At 35.2% G+C, this 22975-nt stretch overlaps 1 protein-coding gene across 1 annotated transcript in view; it reads right to left on the bottom strand.

Moving 5' to 3' along the window:
- Positions 1-13936: 13936 nt before the first annotated feature.
- Positions 13937-22975, bottom strand: part of LOC108364962 (uncharacterized) — a 48522-nt gene continuing 39483 nt past the window's right edge. The window contains exon 3 of the mRNA XM_017618849.1: positions 13937-15922. Within this exon, the coding sequence (XP_017474338.1) occupies positions 14109-15922 (1814 nt within the window). The 3' untranslated portion in view covers positions 13937-14108. The remainder of the gene's footprint in view (positions 15923-22975) is intronic.

The following is a 22975-nucleotide window of genomic DNA, read 5'->3' as shown; positions in this document are numbered from 1 at the left end:
ATAGTTTGATATAATTCCATATATTTGTGTAAACGTACACGTAAAATACCAATGCTATACATACATACATATGTATGTACATACACGCATTCATCTGGTAGACGCTATTTAATGAATTAATATTTTGCATGAATCGAGGAAATAATAGTTTAGCAACAATTTATTATGAAATAAACTAAATTACTTTAATATCATAAAAATTTATTTAAAAAAAAATTTATATTTAAAATAATAAAATCTAAGCTAAAAATAAACTTAAAAAAAATATTAATTAAAAAAAGAAACGAAAACTAAATAAAAAAATCTCCACTGCCCCACGACTCGGACTCGAACTCGGCTCTCTCAATTGGCAGTCTAGTGCCTTGCACACTCTGCCATTGCGCCTGATTGGGCAGCGTGAGCAAAATGACATACATAAATGTCTGTTGTTTCCTTTGCACTAACTGATTTCGAATCAGCATTCGAAGCTGGCAACGATATTTTCGAGTTCACTCGGATTCAGTGATAGCAATTTTTTCGTATTCGTAGAGGGCATTTGAATTCGTATATTTTCTACGATGGATTCCGTGATAGCCCTGAACATCTTATACTATTTTCAGACAGGCAGTTAATTGAGTCAATAAAGTTTTTAATTAAGCAATCGGTTTTTAGCTTTCACACAATCAGCTGCTCGATTTACGAGAGACTATCACCTGTCACAAAATAATTTTTTGTTATTTATAATAAATTTGTAAATTTGGTAAAATGGAGAACAATTCATGTTTAAGCGAACTTTCCGTGGCGTATACTGCTAATTTGCAACTTTTGCAGTCAGTGCAAGCTAATTACGACAGTGCACTAGCTTTATATAAAAAAAGAAAACAGCAAAATAATTTTGCAACATTTGCGAAGGCAGCAATTACTACTTTGCGGATTATTACAGAGGAACGCTACTCAGAGATCCATCTGGAAGTTGGTAAATGAAATTATAACAAATCAGTTACTTTCCTTTTATAGATGACACTTTATTTATTATAGAATCGGCTATCTTCTTTCTGGGAGGTTAATTGCAATTGCAACGACGACCACTTCTTTAAGAGGCACTTCCGCATGAACTGCACCAGTTTTGACACTATCTGTGGCTTTCTCAAAAATTTGCACAAAGCTGACACAAACTGGCGCAACGCGATTCCATTGCAAAAACGTATTGCGATCGCTTTATTTACACTGGGATCATCTGGGGAATACAGAGTGGTGTCGGAGCTTTTAGGTGTTGGAGTCTCGACTGTGTGCACAATTTTGTGGGAGTTCTGCGAAGAAGTCTGGCAAGCTATGTCAGCGCAATATATAAAAAAGTTACCACCGACTCCGGAAACTATAAATGACTGTATTGATGGTTTCCACCGGCTAGGCTTTCCACAGTGCCTAGGAGCAATTGGTAAGAAAACAGAAAATTCAACTAGTTTACATAAAAACAAAAATATATGCATATAGTTACATCTATACATATTCAGATTGGTGTCACATTGAAGTTAAGCCGAATCCATCCGATGCAAGCGATTACCACAACTACAAAGAATGGTATTCCATTGTTCTACTAGCTGTAGTGGATTACAGGTAACACCACTTTCATCCTGTTATTTTATAATAATAAGCATATATGATTTACAGATACCGTTTCTTATATGTGAACATTGGCGCCCCAGGACGATGCAATGATTCACAGATATACAATGCATCACTAATGGAGGAAGTAATGGAGGATGAATCACTGACGACCACTCAGAAAGAAATAGGTGCAGTACAAATGCCTGTATGTTTAATAGGAGATTCTGCGTTCCGATTTTCCACCTCCTTGATGAACCCATACGCCTTTTCCATGGCCTTGACTGAACCGCAAAATCTTTTTAATTATAAGCTCTCAAAATGTAGGCGAGTGGTTGAGAATGCCTTTGGCCACTTGAAAGGACGATTCCGTCGCGTTGGAAAAGGTATAGACAACCGAATTGGAAAGGCACCGATTATTATTAGAGCCTGCTGCGTTCTACATAATTTCTTAAATGAAATAAACGACACCATCAATGATATGTGGATGGAGAGATTGCAGAGAGAGAGAGGTGAGCAGAAATCGCGAAAATCCGGAACAAACGGTAGTGATTGTAGACAATGAACCCTCGGCTGAAGAAATACGACAAGGACTATGTAATTATTTCAGTGAGTAATTTTTTTATTATTTTATCTTTTAATTTAGTCAAAGATAAAAGTTTAAATACAGAGAATTTTTCGCAATGTAGTCCAAATTTTTATTTTGATTTTTTTCGCTGACTTCATGACAATATAGTTCATACTACCACAAAAAACTTAACAATAAAATTTCTAAACTTTGTGCAAAACTCAGGAAAATTTAATAAATTTGCAACTTTGTAATCAGATTTTTTAAAAAAATTCTAAGTATGCAGTTTTATAGCCCATTCAATTTTAGTACATATAACGAAGTGCGAGGTTGAAGTTACTAAAAAATCCCTTTGTTATATTTTTTTGTATAGGCGAAAAAAATTACACCGTCCGCAAAAAAAAAATGCCAAAAAACAAAGGGAATTTTTAGTAACTTCAAACTCGCACTTCGTTATATGTACTAAAATTGAGTGGGCTATAAAACTGCATANCTTTGTTATATTTTTTTGTATAGGCGAAAAAAATTACACCGTCCGCAAAAAAAAATGCCAAAAAACAAAGGGAATTTTTAGTAACTTCAAACTCGCACTTCGTTATATGTACTAAAATTGAGTGGGCTATAAAACTGCATACTTAGAATTTTTCTAAAAAATCTGATTACAAAGTTGCAAATTTGTAAAATTTTCCTGAGTTTTGCACAAAGTGTAGACATTGTATTTTTAAGTTTTTTTGTGGTAGTATGAACTATATTGTCATGAAAAGTTAGCGGAAAAAATTAAAATATTAATTTTGACCTACATTTGCAAAAATTCTCTGTATTTAAGCTTTTGTCTTTGACTGTATTTTTACTTAATCTATCTTTAAATTTTATTTATTTCTATTTAAAAATGTTAATATGCCATTTTTAAGTTCTTTATTGTCAGAAGCTATTTCCTTTAGTGTATCCGCCTTCTCTTGTTCTATCCTCATCCATTGTTTTTCACTTTCTTCATTCCTTTGTATGTGACGACTTATTTCAGATGATAGCTCTTCAAATTTGTCAAGCACTTTCTTTTGCAAATTACCCATTCCTTTTTTTCGTTTAGGTTCGATCGCAGAAGCTGAGGTATTTGGCATTGGCGATGATGGCGATGGCAACGGTGGCGACGGTGAGGGCAGCGGTGTGGTCAGCAGTGAGGGAAGAGGTGATGGCAGAGGTGATGACAATGTTGAGGTCAGTGGCGATGGCTGCGATGCAGTATCGAATTCTGTTTGAAAGAAAACGCCAAACAATTATATAAATAAAACAAGTAATAATCCCCGAAAATCGGGGTGCTTCGTCTAAAAAATAAATTTTTATTTTTTTTTCCTAAAAAAACTGATATATTTTTTATGTAAGTATGTACATATACAGACTACAGATTAACATCGCAAATGTTCGAACTTTTAATCCAAATTCATCAGGTGCAACTCCATTGAAATAAAGTGAGTTTAACGATTCCGTAGGGAATGTGACTTCCACCTATGAATCTTCATCCACGTTATACTAAACATTTTCTTTTCCGGGCAAAATATTAACATTTTTTTATTAATTACACAGGTTTCCAAAAAAAAAGTTTCTGCATATGGAACCAAACCTCTATATCCCTATGTTATTCGACGCACTGAATACGAATCTGTTAGCTTCCATCACGTCAGGCCCGAGGTCATCTCAAGGCCAAATTCAGAAGAATTGTGTTGACTTTTCAGATTCGCATTCAGCGCGTCGAATAACATAGAGATATAGAGGTTTGGTTCAATAGTGTTTCCGTGCTCGTGCGGAGTATTGTTGTATGTTCGCACTTAAACCAGCCCTTAAAGCAACTGTTAGGTCTCAAATTAACGACATCTGCAGGAAATTTATTGCGATTCGCTTTTAAATGGAAGTTTTTATAAAAGCACATTCACATTTTCAATAAAATCCCAATGGTATACGTACCGCCGATGCTTTCGAGTGTCAGCTCACTATATATGTTGGCCTTAAAGCCACCGATAATCTCGTGAACCCTTCCGTAAAAAGGCCATGTTGAGGGTGATCCCCCAGAATGTCCCATTCCCAATTTCTCTTTCCTATAAACAATTTCATTATTAGTTTTTTTTAATATTACTTTATTTTTTCTTACCGGTACCGCTGCGTAAAGTTTGCCAACTTTACTTGTACGTCCCGGGCGCTGTAGCTATGGCCCAACTTTGCCAATCCTTCGCCATCTCCGCGTAGATGTGGCCATTCTTCCGTGCGCTGCGGAGATCAGCAACACGCTCTGCCCACAAGTCGAGAATGGCCACTTCGCCATCGGCAGCCCAAGCCAGCCTCTTCCTTTTCAATTTTTTACCTAATCGAAATAAAACACTTATGAGATTATTACTAAATTTGCACATAACCACTTTTTTGTATATTTACTCACCATCCAGATTATCCTGCATTGTAAGCGCTGTGGAATTGTTTTTTGTGTTTTGCTGTTTTCGAATCACAAAAAGAAAATAATTTATTTATGTCAAACAGCTGATTGTCATTCGTCACTGAACACACCAAAACTAAGAAAACGAACTTAGCTAACAGAGTTGCATTGGGGGTTTGACTCGATTAAACATTCAATTAATTACCAATCGAGCAATTAAGAATTGAAATTTTGTATGGCAAATCGATCATAATTAGTGCATTAACTGAGAAAGCTTGGATAATTGCTCGATTAACTGCCTGTCTGAAAATAGTATTATATTTAGTAAATTTTAGTTTTAATTAAAATGATACTACCCTTTTGCCGGTGAGTTTATGTTTGGCAAAATGCAAATTAGCCGCTAAAAAGTTACTCACACCCTTTGCTCAATTAACGGTTCTCGCTTTGATATTGCAACGGGACTTTTTATTTCATGTTTCAGCACGTATTCTTAAGTGAAAAAGATTCAGTTTAGTTGAGTTTGTTGAGGCGAGTGGTCAGAATGAAGAAAACTAGCGAGCTTTCTATCGGTATTAGTGAAAAAATAGTACAGTTACATAAAAAAAGGGCACGGCTATAAAAAAAATTGGTAAAGCCCTTATGAAAAATAAAAATAAAGTGGTGTCAATACTAAGAAAATATAGAACTACGAAAAAGATCGCAAATATTAGTGGAAGAGGGCACAAGAAAAATACCACCGCCCGTATCGATGCACATATTTTAAGGGAAGTGATAAAATCGGCGTTTATCAGTACCTAAACTGGTTGCAAATATCGAAAACTCGTTTAATGTCGAGCTCTCGTGTCAAACTGTACGAAATCGGATTAAAGCCGCCGGATTTTGTTGAAAAAATTCTGTAAAAAAGCCTTCCATTTTAATACTGAACGAAAAGCGTAGGCTACATTGGGCTCAGCAAAGGTTGAACTGGTCTGCGGAAGACTGGACGCGTATAATTTGGTCGAATGAGACAAAGTTTGTGCTTTTTGGTGGTTCAGATGGTTTGATAAGAGCCTGAAGAAGGTCAGGAAAACGCTAGAAAAAGGAATGCTTGCGACCTACGGTAAAACACGGCGGAGGTACAACTATTCTGTGACTTAATAATACACAGTTTGATCTTATACTTTTTATTTCTCTCAGGAAAATTTATGGTGTGGGGCAGCATGGTTTACAATGGATGTGGAGAACTGGAGTTTATAGAAGGAATCATGAACAAGGATGCATACTTAAAAATTTTGCAAAATAAATTAAAATTAAAATTAAAATGGTTTGCAGACAGTCAAATAAGGGTTTTGGACTGGCCTGCTCAATCCCTAGACCTTAACCCGATAGAGCACCTATGGTCTATAATTAAAAAAACGGGTTGCCATGTAGAATCCTTCAAGAAATTATCAAAGAGGAATGGGAAAATATCAGTCCGAGTGTAACAAACAAACTCGTATAATCGATGCCAATGAGATGTGCAGCCGTAATGGCAGTCAAAGGCGGCCATACGAAATATTGAATGTAGGGTGTGAATATTTTTTTGGGTTCGAATACTATTGATTTTAATGAGCTGTTATTTTTGTTTTCTCATGAATTAAAGAACTTATTAGTTTGTGTTTTAATCTCCTCCAAAATCTTTTTCCAGCAAAAAAATGTATAAGTGCAAAAGTCATAGGGGTGTTAATTTTCATACATTCATTCATCAGCTAGACACTATTTAATGAATTAATAGTGGGATTCATGAAGCCTCGCAAAGTCGTTGCAAATGTCCAAAATTTGCCACTTTGTGACACAGCTGGTTCCTTTTGTATGGAAACTTTCTTGCGACAAAATTGCGACATTGACATAGTATTTGAGCGAAACACACGTTTTTTTATTTTCTTCAAATACTTCAAGAAAAAGTATATCAGTTAAGGCTGATTCTACATTTTCAATCCGGAGTTGCGATAAGTCGTTCATACAACTTTCTTCGCAACAGTGCCATTTCGCCAAAAATGCCACTTTTACGTTTTATGAATCGCACTAATATTTTTTATGAAGCGAGGAAATAAGAGTTTATCAATTTATTAGGAAAGAAAACTAAAAATTAATTTAAAAAAAATTGGTTTCTCTTTAAAAAAATAAAATCTAAACTAAAAACAAATTAATTGCGCCTGCTGGGGCAGCGTGAATAAAATGGCATACATAAATGTCTATTGTTTCCTTTGCACTCGCTGATTTCGAATCGGAATTTGAAGCTGGCAACGATATTTTCGAGTTCACTCGGATTCAATGATAGCAATTTTTTCGTATTCGTAGCAGGCATTCGAATTGGCAGATTTTGTACGATGGATTCCGTGATAGCACTGATTAAAGGTTAGTATTTTAGTTTATATGTGCCACTTGGAAATTGGATTCTTTTTGGTTATACTGAAAACGAAGACTGCGGTGGACTGCTTTACTTCCCACAGCCAATAATAGATCTCGCTGGTCTTACATATGTAGATCAATCTTTAAGAAAATCTTAAGACCTGAATAAGTCATGAAAACAATTTCGAAAATTTAAAACGTTAAAATCGCTGGAATCTTGGTATAGAGTTCTAGATTTAAAACTAGCAATATTCGAACAGAAACTGCAATTACGCATCAACCCTTCAAAATATATTGACTTCCAACTAGGTATAGTGAGTTCGATTAACAAGATCCACAATTAATCAACCTTCCGACTTACAAATACAAAGATATTTCAATTACATATACATTTTTAACATTTGTTTAGTGTGCAAGTTGGTGTGCTCTGCATAACGGGAGCAGCGAGTAGCGGTCATGATTGAGCTCACAGACTTCAAGCCAACACGTGGAAACCAACGCAATCGAGCACTCGACAATACTGAGTAAAAAAAATAGAAGTCGCCTTAATGGAAACAAAGTTGACCTGACCCAATTTAAGGAAACTTATACGATGTCCGACCAGAGAGAATAATGCGATGTAGACCTATAAGTGGCAGATGATGGTGTATGCAACTACAGTGATGGTTCAAAAATGCAGCAAGGAATCGGCGCCGGTCTCTACATGGAGGACCTGCGGGTGGGTTAGCCAGTCTTTTCTTCTGCCAGACGAATGCAGCAGCTTCTAACCCGAAATTTATTCTATAAGGCAGCTTAACTCCTACTAAACAGCACTATTGCAGCCGGAAAAGCCTCTAAGCCACGACTTGAAGGCAATAGCATCCAAAGTAGTGAAATCCGAATGCCGTTCCGTGTTCTGTCACTCTTTGCTGGCTTTTCGGACAGCTGAAGAGAGCACCGGGTATTATTCCGTGAAATTGAAATTGAAATAATAGGCCATTGTGCTATTGTGATCGCATCATCTCCCACGATGATGATATACTAACGAATTCTCTGTGCTAAGAATGAAGAAGAAGAAGCAATTAACCAATTTCGGTGTTAATATCCGGGCCTGCTATCGAGGAGACTTAACCGCTGTGTTCGCACTTCTCACCAAACTTGTATAGAATAAGGAGGAATTCTTAAACCTCCCTAATTTCGAATAACAAATTGTTCAGCAGGTAAATGCGTTAATTATTGTTTATTTTCCCTTGTAAAGGAGCAACTATGGCAACTATGTCCCTTAACCTCTAGTAACGGGTGTGTTCAAAAATGCATCAAGCATTAGACGTAATTATTTCTAACCTATAATAGAGGGAAATGTGCAATATGCGCAACCAGGGTTAAATGCCTAATTGGAACTTAGTTGCATGAATAAGGCATTTCCATCCATTATAGTTTAGAAGTAAAAGAGACTGATGCTTTGGCTTGATGCATTTCTGAACGCACCCAACCCTTTACGTGTTGGGTATTTATATTTACTGACCAATTTGCGATTTAAAGGAAATGAAAATTTTCTGCGCGTTAGTGCAGGAATACCTCTTACAGTTACGGTAAATTTCTATTATCTATGACCCACTTGCTCTTACCAAACACGCTATATGTGGCATTATCGACAAAAACATAAATGAATCGAAGGAGTTTAGTATTTAAGTTAATTATAAATAATATTTATCGGAAATTATTCACGTGCTTTCCTATTAATTGCGTCGAGTTGTATTACAAGTTTTAAAAAAGTAAGTTAAGAATTAGCCGTATTGCAAGAAGATAGAAAATTACTTATTTTAATCGTTTTAAGTTGAAGTAAGTATTTAACTGCTGAACATATGTATTTTATGTTAAAGATTGCAATATCATATGCATATGCACAGTCATATTACACATGAACTATGATTTTACAATATAAAATAAGATTAGCTGTTTTCATCGCTCCAATCCAATTTGAATTGAAATTCGATTTAGTTATATATACATGTATATATAAATATCCTCGTTATATATATCAGTATTGACTAGAATTTGAAACTAATATATTCTTATTAAATCTAAAAATTTCTCAATTCGAATTTATATGAACTGAAATCTTTTTTATCTAAAGAAGTAAAGTATACAATCAAGGCATAAAGATATGGCGAAAGTTTAAAAGCCGTGACTTGCCCTATCAACAGCGTGTGTTGGCTGTTCAACTATAACCTACGAAAACTGCCCACGTAATCTTGGCAGTTATGGAATGGTATAATTTTTTTAGTATGCGCCAGAAATCGAAAATGTTTATAACTTATACATATTTTTTCGTAATTTGATTGAAAATTAAACGTAACGTAATCGTCATGAAATGAAATGAAATAATTTTGTACGCTCCACGTATGATTTCAGAAATAAGGCTGTTGTAACAAATTTTGATTAAAGTAACCACACTGAAATATTACAATACATTGAAGATATAATTTTTTTTCAGTGAGATAGAACAACGAGTGAACTTATAAAGCATTTTATAAAAAATTAAATTTATGCAAGTTTGCGTATTTGTTCCAAAGCTTCCAAGGTATCGGCTTGTTGATCTACATTTCAGTACAAAATTTTTGGAAAACTCAACACTGCATAATCGACCTTATTTTAAGTTTGTGCAATCGAACTTTGAACACAATGCCTTAATCATGGCAGCCTTATATGTATATATGTATTTTTTATATGTACGCTGATACATAGCATATTTATACACATTTGTGTATATCTAATTATACTGCTAACCAAAATAAATTTCTTATAGCATTATGTAAATTTTTAACAAACCCAAAATAAATATGTAATTTTTTGTAGCTTCACCATAGAAGCTGTTAAAAATAATTAACATGAAATATTCATTGCTATTCCTTACATTCTAATATGTTAGAGATCCTTTTTTATTTAAGAAACATTCTTTTTTACGAAAGTAGTAAAAATTAAACATTTCTATTTTATTGTTATAACTATTCCTTAATGCAAATGGCGGATCCCAGTATATTTTTAATTTATAACTGCTGTAAAGGAATGAGTTTCAACATAAGTACATTATAAAAATTTAAGTATTTGTCTCAATACTTTGCTTTCAATTATATATTGTATATGTAAACTTGTGCACACCATGAATTCAACTACACTTATTTATATACCTAAAAAATAACTTTTTTTTATAATTATATTTACCTAAATTATTTCTAGGTTCGCATTATTACTTGTCGTACAAAAGGTATAATTTCTTGATCGAAAAATTTGTTGCTGAATTGCTTGCATTAATATATATTAGCTCTAGGAAGAATATATATTATTTTTCATACAATGCTCTCGAATGACTTTTAAGTCTTAACCTTAGTTGAACAGTTTTTTTTTTTTTCAGTAATCTATATATAAAAATATAATTTAAAAAAATAAATATATATCTTTACTTGTATTAAGTTTCATCAAGAAATTGTTAGATAACTTTAAAACGAATATTTTAATTTTCTATATTGATTCAATAGTATAAAAATTTATACACACTAATGAATGTATAACTTTTAATGTGTTAATAACTTTCCATTACAGCTTCGTGTACAAAATATTTTGATATAAAAAGGTTTACAGTGCCAACTGTTTAGCAACTAAAAACTAAAAAGGAGGATCGATAGTTTCTCGAGCTGACTTGCACTAAATTTTTTGGCGAAAGTGAAAAACAAAACAACAAAACAAATAGCACAGGTAAAAGTTAAAATTTTCGTTACAATTACAACAACTAAAGGCAGATAAAATACTTTCCTCTGATTTATAAACCTTGCCTGGTGATTTAAAAGCCTTTGATAAAGACACGCTTTTTATAAAAGAAAACTGCAAAAACAGATTTATAAATGAATAAATCTTTAAATGGCTTTGTTTTGCCTAACTTGCGTTTTGGCTATAAATAATTTCTCCAGAAACAATTTGCTTTTCGTTTGATATACAGGGTGTAAAATAATAACTGTCGCACAGGTTTTTTTGATAAATGAAAGGGTAATTTTTTGCGAAAAAAGTATTTTACTGTTAATTTTCAACAGATTTTACTTTAATTTTATTAATTAGTTTTTAAATTTTAACCTTTATTTGGGTTTACGAGCGGTAATCACTTTGGGACAAAACCGCAAGCGGCACGGCAAGTCTTCGTCGGTTAATTTATTCCATATCTTCTGTAACCTTTCCTCCACTTTGGGTCCAGCATAAGGATACTTAGCAATCGAACAGACTCAAAACTGGTGACTATAGCTTTTCTCTTTTTTTCTTTTTTTATGCAGTCTACGAAAAAATTTACCTGAAAAAGACTTATCTCCGAAAGTTTACACTGCTGGCAAAACTAATCAATAAAATTAAAATATGAGCATAATTAACAATAAAATACTTTTTCGCAAGATCTATATAGGACCTCCTTATTTTTCAAGACAACCTGTGCGACACTTATTATTTTACACTCCGTACAACAAACACAATTTCTGTTTCGTCATCTAAAATATTTCTGCATTTAACTATTCGAACTTCTAATAGGATCAGTGTTGCCAGCAACTGGATTAATAAAATCCCGCCTAAATACAACCTAAATCCCGTTTTGTACTAAAGTTATTACAGAAATCCCGCGCTGTATGTATATATTATACTTAAAATGCTTTCGAATGAAAAACACAAGTATGTGCAGACATAGATATGCAATATTACAAAGGATTTATATACATTAGGGCGGGCCAATTCTTTTGACTATGCGCGCATAGCATAGGAGGAATCTACTTGTAATTCCAAGCAACGAGGAAATCATGCGTCAAAGATCAATTAGGAATTTGCCATACTGCGAAAATACATAGGTTTAGAAGAAAATGTGAAAATTTTTACTGTTGTGCCCTCTGGTGGAAGTTTTAAGAAATAGAGAAGTGCAGAAATGCGATTCCTGATACCAAGAAACTTCTACAGCGTGTTTTGTAAAAAATTTAAGCAATTCTTTACGACACTACAGCAAAGTGTTAAGAAACCCTATTTTCGCCATGGTTTTAGAGCCATGGTTTCTTCGGTAAAGTTGACTAGGATTACATGCATGTATATGCAGTATGCACATAGTCGAAAAAATCTCCCATACAATTTGACACGCCTTAATATACCTACATATTTTATTTTCTCAATTTGTAAATTTCTAAGGACAAAAATAATTTATACAACAGCCTTTTCATTCGCTTTCGCGTTTAAATTGATCAGTTGGCTGACATTTCATTTGCTAATCTTAGTTTAAACCAGCCAGCTCGGGCGTTTAAATTATGTTTAAATTATGAAAAACTGGCCCTAAGTCGCACAATTAAATTTTTTGTTAAGTAAATTAGATTTGACTACATATATTTAATGCTTTTTCGCTTAATCTATTCCTCTTTTTCGTTTTGATGCCAGTAACCAGTGAACTGTTTACTGCCGCTTTGTTAACGACTACCACCCAAACGTTTACCATGGACAAGTTTTCCTATTTGCATTATCAAAGAATAGAATCACTCAAAATACTTTTTAGAATCTAGAAACTCAAAACATTTGAAAAAAGAATAAATGGTTGGAAATTTTTCTAATGTTTTAAAAATACATAATTTCTCGAGCTCCCCACACGTTTTTCTAACTTCTATCACTTTATTTATCCCAAACTACTTTCTGTATAACTCATAAATTTGCTATTTCAAATTTAAAGTGAATGAAGTTCCGCTGATAGGGTTCATATGAATGACGTTAATTTACCACAGAGAGCCGCTTTTTCTTGTTTTTCAATTACTAAATTTTCTTGCTTGGTATGGTATGCAAAAAATCCCGTTTTTCGACAGAAAATCCCATTCGCCCTTTTTAGTCATAAAATCCCGAAAAAAGGGCGAAAGCCCGCAAACTGGCAACACTGAATAGGATACAGAGGGTGACTGATCTCCACCTTCCCGCAAAGACAAACCATAAAAATTAACCTAAATATTAGTCACCACAAATCTAAGAAGGCATAACGGCGAAACCGGTTTATCTCGAAACTCAATTCGACAAGGGATGACGGAAATTCGTTCCAAACACATACTGTCGACAGTTTTTGCCTTCATTAGAGGTGTAATTATCACACTATGCGGAGGCTACTAATTACGCAAGTTGCGCTTATAGGCCACTGTGGTGTAGTGGTTAGAAGTGCGAATTACCATTCCGCAGGGCCTGGGATCGAGCCGTTTCCGAAAAGCATAAAAAATAAAAGAAAAGTCTCCGAATGTATTTCTGCCATGAAAAACAGCTTCTCATAAAAATAAAACTGTAAGTCCATTCCCATGGTCTACCTATTATTATGTTAGGAAAATAAAAAAAATCTTCGCTTTTGAATTTTGGCGACGCTAATTAACCTGAAATCTCGTCAAAGCAGAACTATTCTATCGCTCACCTTTGTGTATACATTTTTAAGGATGTAATGGATTCACCATACCATAGAGTTTTCTTTCGTCTAAAACTATGTTCATAATACAGCATAAATTACTTAGTTGTGATCAAGTCGATTTTTCCTTTATTTGGTTGATTTATTATTATAAACTATCTCATTTCAACCTATCGGCAGATTTTACAAGGCGGAATAACTTGATTTCAGCATGGTTTGCCTATAATTTACGAATGAGCCATAAATTACAATGATGTAAACATGCCTTAAGCAACTTTGTTGATCTAAATTAATATTAAATGAATAATTAAATAAAAAATCATATTTTTTCGCTTAGGAAATTTTTCCATAAAAGGATGCTTAAAAAAATGACAATGCATCAAAGTATTAAGTTTTCCCCGATTTGAAATTTTGATCTTCAATATCTTCTTTGACTCTCACTTCCGCCAAAAGATTTAAAAACGGTTATAATCAGCCTAAAAACAGTATCGGACAAAATTTTAGTTTTTTTTTTTTTATATCTAAACAGTAGCTATTCAGGACATTATTCAAAATATTTTTGGTTATTGGTAGGTATGTACGTATGCCACTTTATTGTTTTTTAAAGATAAAAATTTACGTAAATGTTTATTTGTATATAATTCGCGTGACTGTTTTTCTTGCAATTCGTAAAAGGAGTCACATTTAACTATTAAATTACTTTAATAAATATGTCAATTACTTACTTTTTTAATTCGCGCAATTTTTTATGCTAATATGCGCATAGCATGATAGACGTTTAAACTGCAAACGGGGCAAACTGCATCGCCTAATTCGCAAATGCGATTAGCGCATTCCATACAAAACATATTATGGCCACATGGCACCAATACAGCAGTTATTTCTTTGCTATTACATACCAAACAATCACGCCGTTGGATTGCGGAGCTATTAACAAGCGCTTGAACTGCATCGCCATTTTTTGTATGGTTTTGTTGCAATAATTTTTTCTTACTAATCGGTTCATGAGATTCATTTATTAAATTGCTAATGCCAACGTTGTTTTGATGAGAAGTATGTGGTGCGGATATTTCACCCAAAAGTGAGTCAGTCGGACTAATTGAAGTCGATGGCGAACAATGAGATCCTGTCAATGGTATCAATGGCGTAGGCAAAGTCCAAATGTTGGGCGAATCACCGATCCCTTCATCTACATCAAGAGAGTCGCCTAAATTTTTCCAAATGTTACTGAGTTCTGGCCGACTGCTACTACCACTCCCACCACTGTTGTTGGCGCTTTTTGATGACGCAGTCGAGGAAGCGGATGAACAAGACCGTGCCATGCCATTGCTGGTATGAGTACCATTTCGTAGAATTGGCAAAGCACCTGTACTTGTGTTATTAATTGCCGCTGTAGTATTTTGAGATTTGTAACTTACGGTTGCAGCATTGTTAACAAAATTCAATGTTTGCGTATACGATCCTACGTTACCAACAAATGGTGCATGATTTTGTAAAGGGGGAAGTGATGATAACGAGGATACTGGTTGCAGCTGATGGCTTAAACTAAGTATTGGCTGTGATGATGGATATAAAGGTTGTTTCTGCTGCACGTGATGAATATGGTCTACGTCAGTAAGTAAGTCAGACTCTTGATCACTTTTTATTTGTTTGAGATTATTACAACTGTTGCTCAAACAATTCACGAATTCGTTAGTTTGATGTGATGTGTTGCGCATATCTCGCAACTGAGGGTTTTCAGAATGCAGTAGAGCCATATATGACTGTTTCTCAACAGAAGCGCTATCCTGGCAGCCCATTTTAAAATTTACCTTATTATTATCCTGTGCATCAAAACCTTTCATATTTCCTGCTTTATTAGCACTAAGTTCACAATTTTCATCAGCGTAATCAAATGCAGATCTCAGTGTGTCAGCTTTATAAAGTGAAACAAGTAAATCAGAATCTATAGAGGGATCGTTTAAGATCTGACTTAAAACATTTAGGCTATGTACAGCCAGTGATTCATTTGAAGAGCTTATTGGAGCAGCTAAAGCGTTAGAGTTACTACCGGTAGGAGGCATATGACCGGTACGTAGCGCAATATGGGCTTCGATTTGTTTACGTGCAGACTGTACGTTGTCCGGTAAGCCAGTTACTTCAAATATCGGTTCTTTCTCACGGGAAGGTGTAACAATATAGGTTTGAGTCTGATGTTGAATGTGCTTAATGGTTGCTCCTTTAGGGCCTACTACCAACCCAACCACCCGATATGGTACTCGTACTTGTATAGTCATCTGTCCCGGTATAGATGGTGGGCCAGGCGGCGCCTTTCCGAAACTATTTGCATTACAATTGCTGCCATCAATACTACTGTTAACCGTAGCGCTTAAATTACTATCAACGGATGGCTTTCGAGTTGCACGGATCAAACTGAAATGTTCTGCCGCAGACAGTATCTCGCGCTTAGCTTTGGCTACATCTTCTTTACGACCTGTCACCACAAAAACAGGCTCTTCCCCGCGCACAGGTGTCTTGATGTACGTATTTGTTTTTGCACGAAGAGCTTTAATTTTACAACCTGCAAGTAAAAAGAGAAAAATAAACCTAAGCTTTTAAAAAATAAAATTACACAAGCTTCACAGAAACACATATGCAACTAACTGAAGGCAAACTTTCACTACCGGATTCTGGCAGCGAGTGAATCGTCGCGGAAATAAATTCGTGTTTTTTTCTAGTGCCCGTACAGGACCCACGTTTTTTGTGTATCTAAAGTGAAAAAAAGTCTTTTTGTGTGGACCGCGTGCAGCGGGTGCTTAAATGTTTGGTGTTCTAACCAAATTTTGTAATTCTTCTTTCTCGTCGCGTATTAATAAAAAGAAAAACAATTAATATATTGGGTTAAGCATTTTTCGATTGCATGTGAGCCTTTCTTGGCTACAAAATTGTGGTATTCTAGATTAATTGAAAGATTTTTTCCGAGGTGTCGTTTAAAAATAGAAAAAAAGCTGCCACTATTGGCAATCACAAAATTTAAAGCCAAAGTGGCGTCGCGGACTAATAGGTCGGCGGCGGCACAGGCTAACGCGTCTACAGTTATGTAGAGTTATGAAAAAAGCTAGAATTGTTACTAGAAAGGTTATTGGATTTTATGAACTGCCCACGGGCGGTGCGCTCATAGAACTCAAAAAAAAAAACCTAAAAACCAACCCCTGCTAGTGAGACTTTCACAGACATGGAATGTGAGGTTAGGGATGTTAGAGTGCGAAACTCTCGAGGTCCCGTTAGAGCCAGCAAAACCAAACGAGAATCAGGTAAAGAAAATTGTGTCAAAAACTACTTTGTAACCGCCAATTTTGAAAAGTGATAAAACAACAGGACTGACATTGTACGGCCAGATAGGAGATTTGAGAATCATAGACTTACGACTTTATACATACCTTGGTAGGGCATTATATAATCACATTTAAAAACACTTGCTCTGTAAATAACTTTAAGTATATTAGAAGACAGGCTTACTAAGAGAGGCCTAAGATCGTTTGTTCTTATGGCATGCCTTGAAATTTACGCTGTCATTAAGGAAATGAATATTTTATAGAAGCGAAATCAAATATTCCGATAAAGTCAGTTAGGCGTTTTACACGCAAAGACCCCATAAGTAATGAATTAATTCCTACCTATGAGGTTTTGCTGGAAATGAAATACGAAATAAGTAATTTTTGACTATTCAAAGCTGAATGTTGACTTTTATATACCTCCACTAAGGCAATGTACTAAGTGTGGGCGACTAGGGCGTACAATGCTAGCCTGCAAATCTAAAAGTAGGTGCTTAAAATGTGGTAAAACTGTTGTATGTATTCTATCTAGTAAAAATGGGCACATGGCAAAAGATAAATGTTCGTTGTAGGAAAAAGAGATGAAATAAAATAAGAGATGGAAATGGATGACGGTTAAAAAGAGGTCACGTAAAGAAGTTTTGGACACTTACAATTACAAATAGGTTTAGCATATTCGAGGAAGACAATATTCCACTGTTAAGCAATACATCAAATGAGACTGTAGATAAAGATTCTAACATTAATAAAAATTTAACTAGAAGGCCATAGAACTTTGTACTTAAAAAACGTACTGATGAACAAGAAGTCAGTCAGCCTCGCCCTTATAAAAAAACCAACCAACAGAGTAGGTAATCCTGTTTTCAACTCGCCTGCCTATCAAAAAAGTTTAGTTTCGGCAATTTGAAAGACTAATAACTTCGTCACTTGATTTTACTTCACTTTCCAAAAGAAAAGAAATAAAATAAATTCTCTAAAAATATTAATATATTTAACCATTCGGAGGGCGCGCCGCGGCAAATTAGCCGCAAACATTTTAATTTGTGGTTTTCAAATACTAATTGTGGTAACCGGCCACTGCCATTTAGTGCTTTTGTAAGTTTTGAGATGCGGCATGGTTCACAGTTAGACGGTTCTTGCTGCGTTATATCGTTCATTTGATATTTGCATTTGACAGTTGGTGTCTCACATATGAATTTCCGCATCACGCCTTCCGGTGTCCCAAAAAAACCTTGAAAGTAATTCGAAACTTTTTTAAGATAGTTGAAAAAATGAGTTAGTGATAAGGGTCTAAATCTGAATTGTTATTTTGTATTTTGTCATGTGTAATTTAAAAAGTATACTTTGCGTAAACATTACTGTAACTATTATAATATTAATTTTCTTAGGTTTCAGAAAAAAATGATGTTTTTAAACTTATATAGAAGCGAGCCAGAAACGCAACAGCAATCGAAACGAGGAATAACTATGTACCAGGAATAACAAAACAAAAATTTGTTGTATTCATTGTAACAAAAATGTTTGCAGAAAACATTGCAAACATATATCACAATAGGGGTATTCTCGAAGGCTTGCACGAGTACGAGAGCACTCCATTGCAAAGTGGTAGCATGCATGGATAGCAAGCAGCGAAATTATGTAGCAAATACAATAACAAGAGACAGCAAAAAAAATGAAGTGAGCGAGATGAGAGGAATGAGAGAAATATGTAGCAATTTCAACAACAAAACAACTAGCACAGGTTCGCACTTATCCTGCTATGCTATTTTGCAAAATATATACATGGGTTTCGACGTTGCATATTTTGCAGCGATAGGAAATGTTGTTTCCCATGTATTTTGTTGTGTGTTTGCAAGTTATGCAATCCATGCAATCCGTGCTACGTGCAATGGCTTTGCAAGATTTGGAGAATACCCCTAATGTGTAGAATGTACTAGCACCACTGTTGATTATGACGGATAAAAATTAAAAAAATAAATGCTTATAATATGTTCAGTATAAACACAAATTATTCAAATGTTTATTTTGTCAACCTTTGAGATCCACCTTGCGGCTAAAAGGGCGACTATAATATGAATAAGTTGCCGTAACTGACTGTCAGAAAAAGACCGAAAAGCCTATTAAATGCATAAGCAACGTAGTGTATACTTTTAGGTAACTATATTTTACTTACATGTGTTCAGTGTTGAAACATTTTTTTATTTTTTACCAAAATCACCAGAAAAGTGACCAAATTCAAAAAAAATTTCAAAGCTTATTAACTAAAGCTATTTAACTAAACTAAAATTTCGGACCACTTTAAAATCCACATTTGAAAGCAATCCTGAAAGCTTTCGACTCAGACATAGACAAAGGAAAGTCCTCTACTGAATGCCGTAGCCTTCCGAAGGGTTAAGCAAAATCAAAAATCTTGAATACAAATTCTTTTTACCTCGCCTTTATTAGCTTGGGATGTAACTATGTAATAATGATGCGCAATTTCCATTATCAAGTTACATACCTAATGACAGTACAAAGGAGAATTGCTTTAAATTTCCTTTTTAAAGTTAACTGATGACAGTACGAATGAAAATTCCAATTATTGATTTCGTAAAGATACATTATATTCAGCTAAACGGTACAACCTTAACGCAAGTAAGCAATTTAAAAATTCTTGGAGAAACATAAACAGTTCCTCAACAGTCAAAAATAATTTCTCCATGGTCACTGAAGCGTCAGGCAACAACATAAAGCTTTGGTAAATACCTTACTAACATTAAATCTGGTCTTCGCCTTCAAAAAGTTTAAACATCTAGAAATAGTTAGTGAGATAAAATATTGTGTACTGTAGCACAACCACAACAAACTATGCAAAGTCATCCACCAAAAAAAAACTATTCACCCTACAAAACAAGTTCTTACGAAAATGTCTAGGACTAACTGCGTCTACACGAGGGGTTCCCAACCTTGCTTTTCTCGTAGAACGATGAAAATTTTAATCCTGGCTGGCAACACGACTTTTGCCCACCTGCATCCCCTCTATGACTCTCAAGTCATTGCTGAGCGAAGTTTTCACCCAGTTTCTGATGGTGGCTTCGATGGTCGAAGTGGGGAGTGCTACAACCAGTTGCGGATGGAGGAATGCCTTGTCTAAGCTAACTGTGGCCAAATGGTCAGATGTCTCATTGCCAGGCACTCCCGAGTGACCTGGCACTCAGAGTAAAGCGAGCTGGTTATGTTTGCCAACATAATTTAGTCGGGACTTGCATTTTCGATCTAGTTTGGAATTACTTAGATAGAGGGCTGGCCAATGCCTTAAGTGTATCTTGGCTGTCATTGCAGACACGTAAACTTCTTCCCCTCCACTTTTTTTCCACCATGTAGTCTATGGGTTTGAGGATTGCAATTACTTCAGCTGGAAACTCTTCCGTAAGAGAAAAGTGAAGTTTATCCCCATTAACTTCGAAAGAGATCCCATATCCTGGCCCAGAGTCAGTGTGTGAGTTCGGGCTCAGTGCTGGAATTAAACCAGCATGCCCCCTCAGCGAACTCAACATTATCGACACAAGTGCTCAAATCTCTGCCGTCAGCAATTTCCGCCTCGCCTCAACAGTGTTATACCAACATCCGTTTCTTTTTAGTCTGCAGGTGGCCTTTAAGGCTTCCTCACGTATGAAGATACAAAGTGACGGTAAGTGCAGTAGTGCGTCAAGGCCACTCAAAAAAATTAAAGTTAAATAAAGAGGCTATCAAGCAACCATTTTGGTTCTTTACTATCGAACCCAGATACATTCTCGTGGACCCCCACTTACATTTCGTTGACCCCCATATTTTTTAACGCCAAGGTAGACACTCGTCGAGTCTCCCGTGGGCCCCTGGGGTCCACCTTGACCACTTTGGGAATCACTGGTCTACACCTATCCCAACTATGTATACGCTAGCGAAAGATCCACTTGCTTCACGGTCAAAAATTGGTGAAAATATTTGCATATAATATTCCAACTGCAAAGTCAGTTAGCGAAAATCCCCTTTTGAACTCTAGCTATTCTACAGTTTATAACGAATTCTCTCATGTTTTTGACCGTGTTGATGTGCTTTGTATCCATTTCCACACCTTTGATCTTAAAATGTTTTACAAAACTCTTCCTTATAAAAAAAAGCTGCTATGACAACGGAAGCATAAAAGCTCATAATGCTAGCGTTTTAGACAAATGGAAAAATGATGGGTACGGAAGGGTCAAAAATTGATGACAAAAAAATTTACTCGAGCGCGTCAGATATTCACAAGGGATGTTAAATGGGCCCGAATGAACCTCCCATTAAATAATCTGACGATTCAGATGTGACGAAAGCTCGTGGCGTCTTCTTGAAGATGCAAAAAAAAATCGCCATTTGGATTTACTCGAGCGCGTCAGATTTTCATACAGAAGGTTCATCTCGATTCCCTGGTCGTAGTTCCATAATCTGACGATTATCTAGAGGGGTTTTCTTAATCTGACGGTTTAAACAAATTATTTCGTTTCTGAGATGCACAGTCAACCAAACATATATTAGTGTAAACACTTATTATTTTATCCGTTCAACTATTTTCATACAGCAAGTCCGGTTCGACTTGGTCGTCAATTTCTTCTACATTTTTCCCATCTTTAAAAGAAGTAATTTACAATATCTTTTTTTACATATTAAGTGAAAAGTGTGTTATTATAGAATTTACAAGGTATTATACCTGAGTCCCCTAGAATAGTCCAACGAGTTTTTTGACAAGAATTTGATCCACAAAACACACAAAAACCATTTCCACTCCTCGTGAATCACAAAATTTATACCTTGTTTATACACACGCAAGAATCGCGTTAAAAAAAAACCAATTTGACTTAACACATATTTCATTCAAGCGTTTATACCTGTGTCATTACAGCGCACTCTCTGAAACCGTATTCAAAAGTATACAAAATTTGTTGTTTTATTTCGATATTTTTTTAATAATTGATTTGCGCGATTGACCGAAATGGAAGCGAACAATAATTCAAATTAATTTTAATAATAATTAAAATTTAAAATGGGCTGTATAAAGAAAACCAGCCTATTTTCACTTCGCGTCGAATGAGTGATGTACTTATACCTGTTGTCTAACCGATTTGAGAAATAAAAAACCGTTTGAAATCAAATTCGAGTCAATCACTTATGAAATTCAGAGAGTATTGAAATTTAGTTTATGCATCCGCTTTGAATCACAGCGAACTGGATCAAAGAGCTTTATGTCTCGGTATAAACAAGGTATTAGTTAGTAAAGTTTCAAAGGTTATATTTCCTGTAACACCACGAGTGTTTTGATCGCCCATGATTGCGTGATACTATACTAAGATACTAACGGGTGATTTTTTTGAGGTTAGGATTTTCATGCATTAGTATTTGACAGATCACGTGGGATTTCAGACATGGTGTCAAAGAGAAAGATGCTCAGTATGCTTTGANTAAGACGCAGCCGCGGTCAACATTTAAATGAAATTATCTTCAAAAAGTAAATGTCATGGACCAATCTAACGTTTCAAATAAAGAACCGATGAGATTTTGCAAATTTTATGCGTTTTTTTTAAAAAAAAAGTTATCAAGCTCTTAAAAAATCACCCGTTATAAAAATAGTGACCAAGAACGGAGCGGAGTTTGACATTTTTCATGTATAAGTAAACTTAAGGTTGCCGAATTCAAAATTATCGGAAAAAATACGTGTTTTTCTTACATACAAATACTTATGTCTAGCGATTTTAGCTAAGAAATTAGTAAAATTCACATACATAAGTTAAAGAAGTAATTTTTAACTGATATTTGTTGAGCTAAAAGTTACATCATGTGATACTAATTTTTCTGAATATAATTTTAATCTTAAACTCCTTCCATTTACGATTATTTCAATCCTAATTCAAACTATTTTGAAACTGGGATTAAATTAACGAGAACCCAAATCGATCATGTTGTGATAGACGTAAGGCACGCTTCCAGTGTTTTAGACGTACGCACACTCCGAGGCCCAAACATCGACTCGGACCACTATCTTGTTGCAGCCAAGATACGCACCCGCCTCTGTGCAGCAAAAATGTGCGCCCAAATATGCAAGGAAAGCTTAACGTCGAAAAGCTGCAATCACAACAGACAGCCAGCGCTTTCGCTACTCGACTCTCACACCTGCTCTCAGAGAACACTCTTCAACAAACCGACATATGCGAGCAGTGGAACCACATTTCAAGCTCATTAAGTACCGCCGCCGAAGAAGTAGTCGAATTTCAGCGAGCCCGAAAGAACAACTGGTACGATGAGGAGTG

This window comes from Rhagoletis zephyria, unplaced genomic scaffold (genome assembly GCF_001687245.7).
Source record: "Rhagoletis zephyria isolate East Lansing unplaced genomic scaffold, Rhagoletis_zephyria_1.1 Rzeph_scaffold_01730, whole genome shotgun sequence".
In the NCBI taxonomy this organism is placed as follows: domain Eukaryota; kingdom Metazoa; phylum Arthropoda; class Insecta; order Diptera; family Tephritidae; genus Rhagoletis; species Rhagoletis zephyria.
Note: the sequence above shows the minus strand (reverse complement) of the source record. Positions and strands in the feature narration are given on the sequence as shown.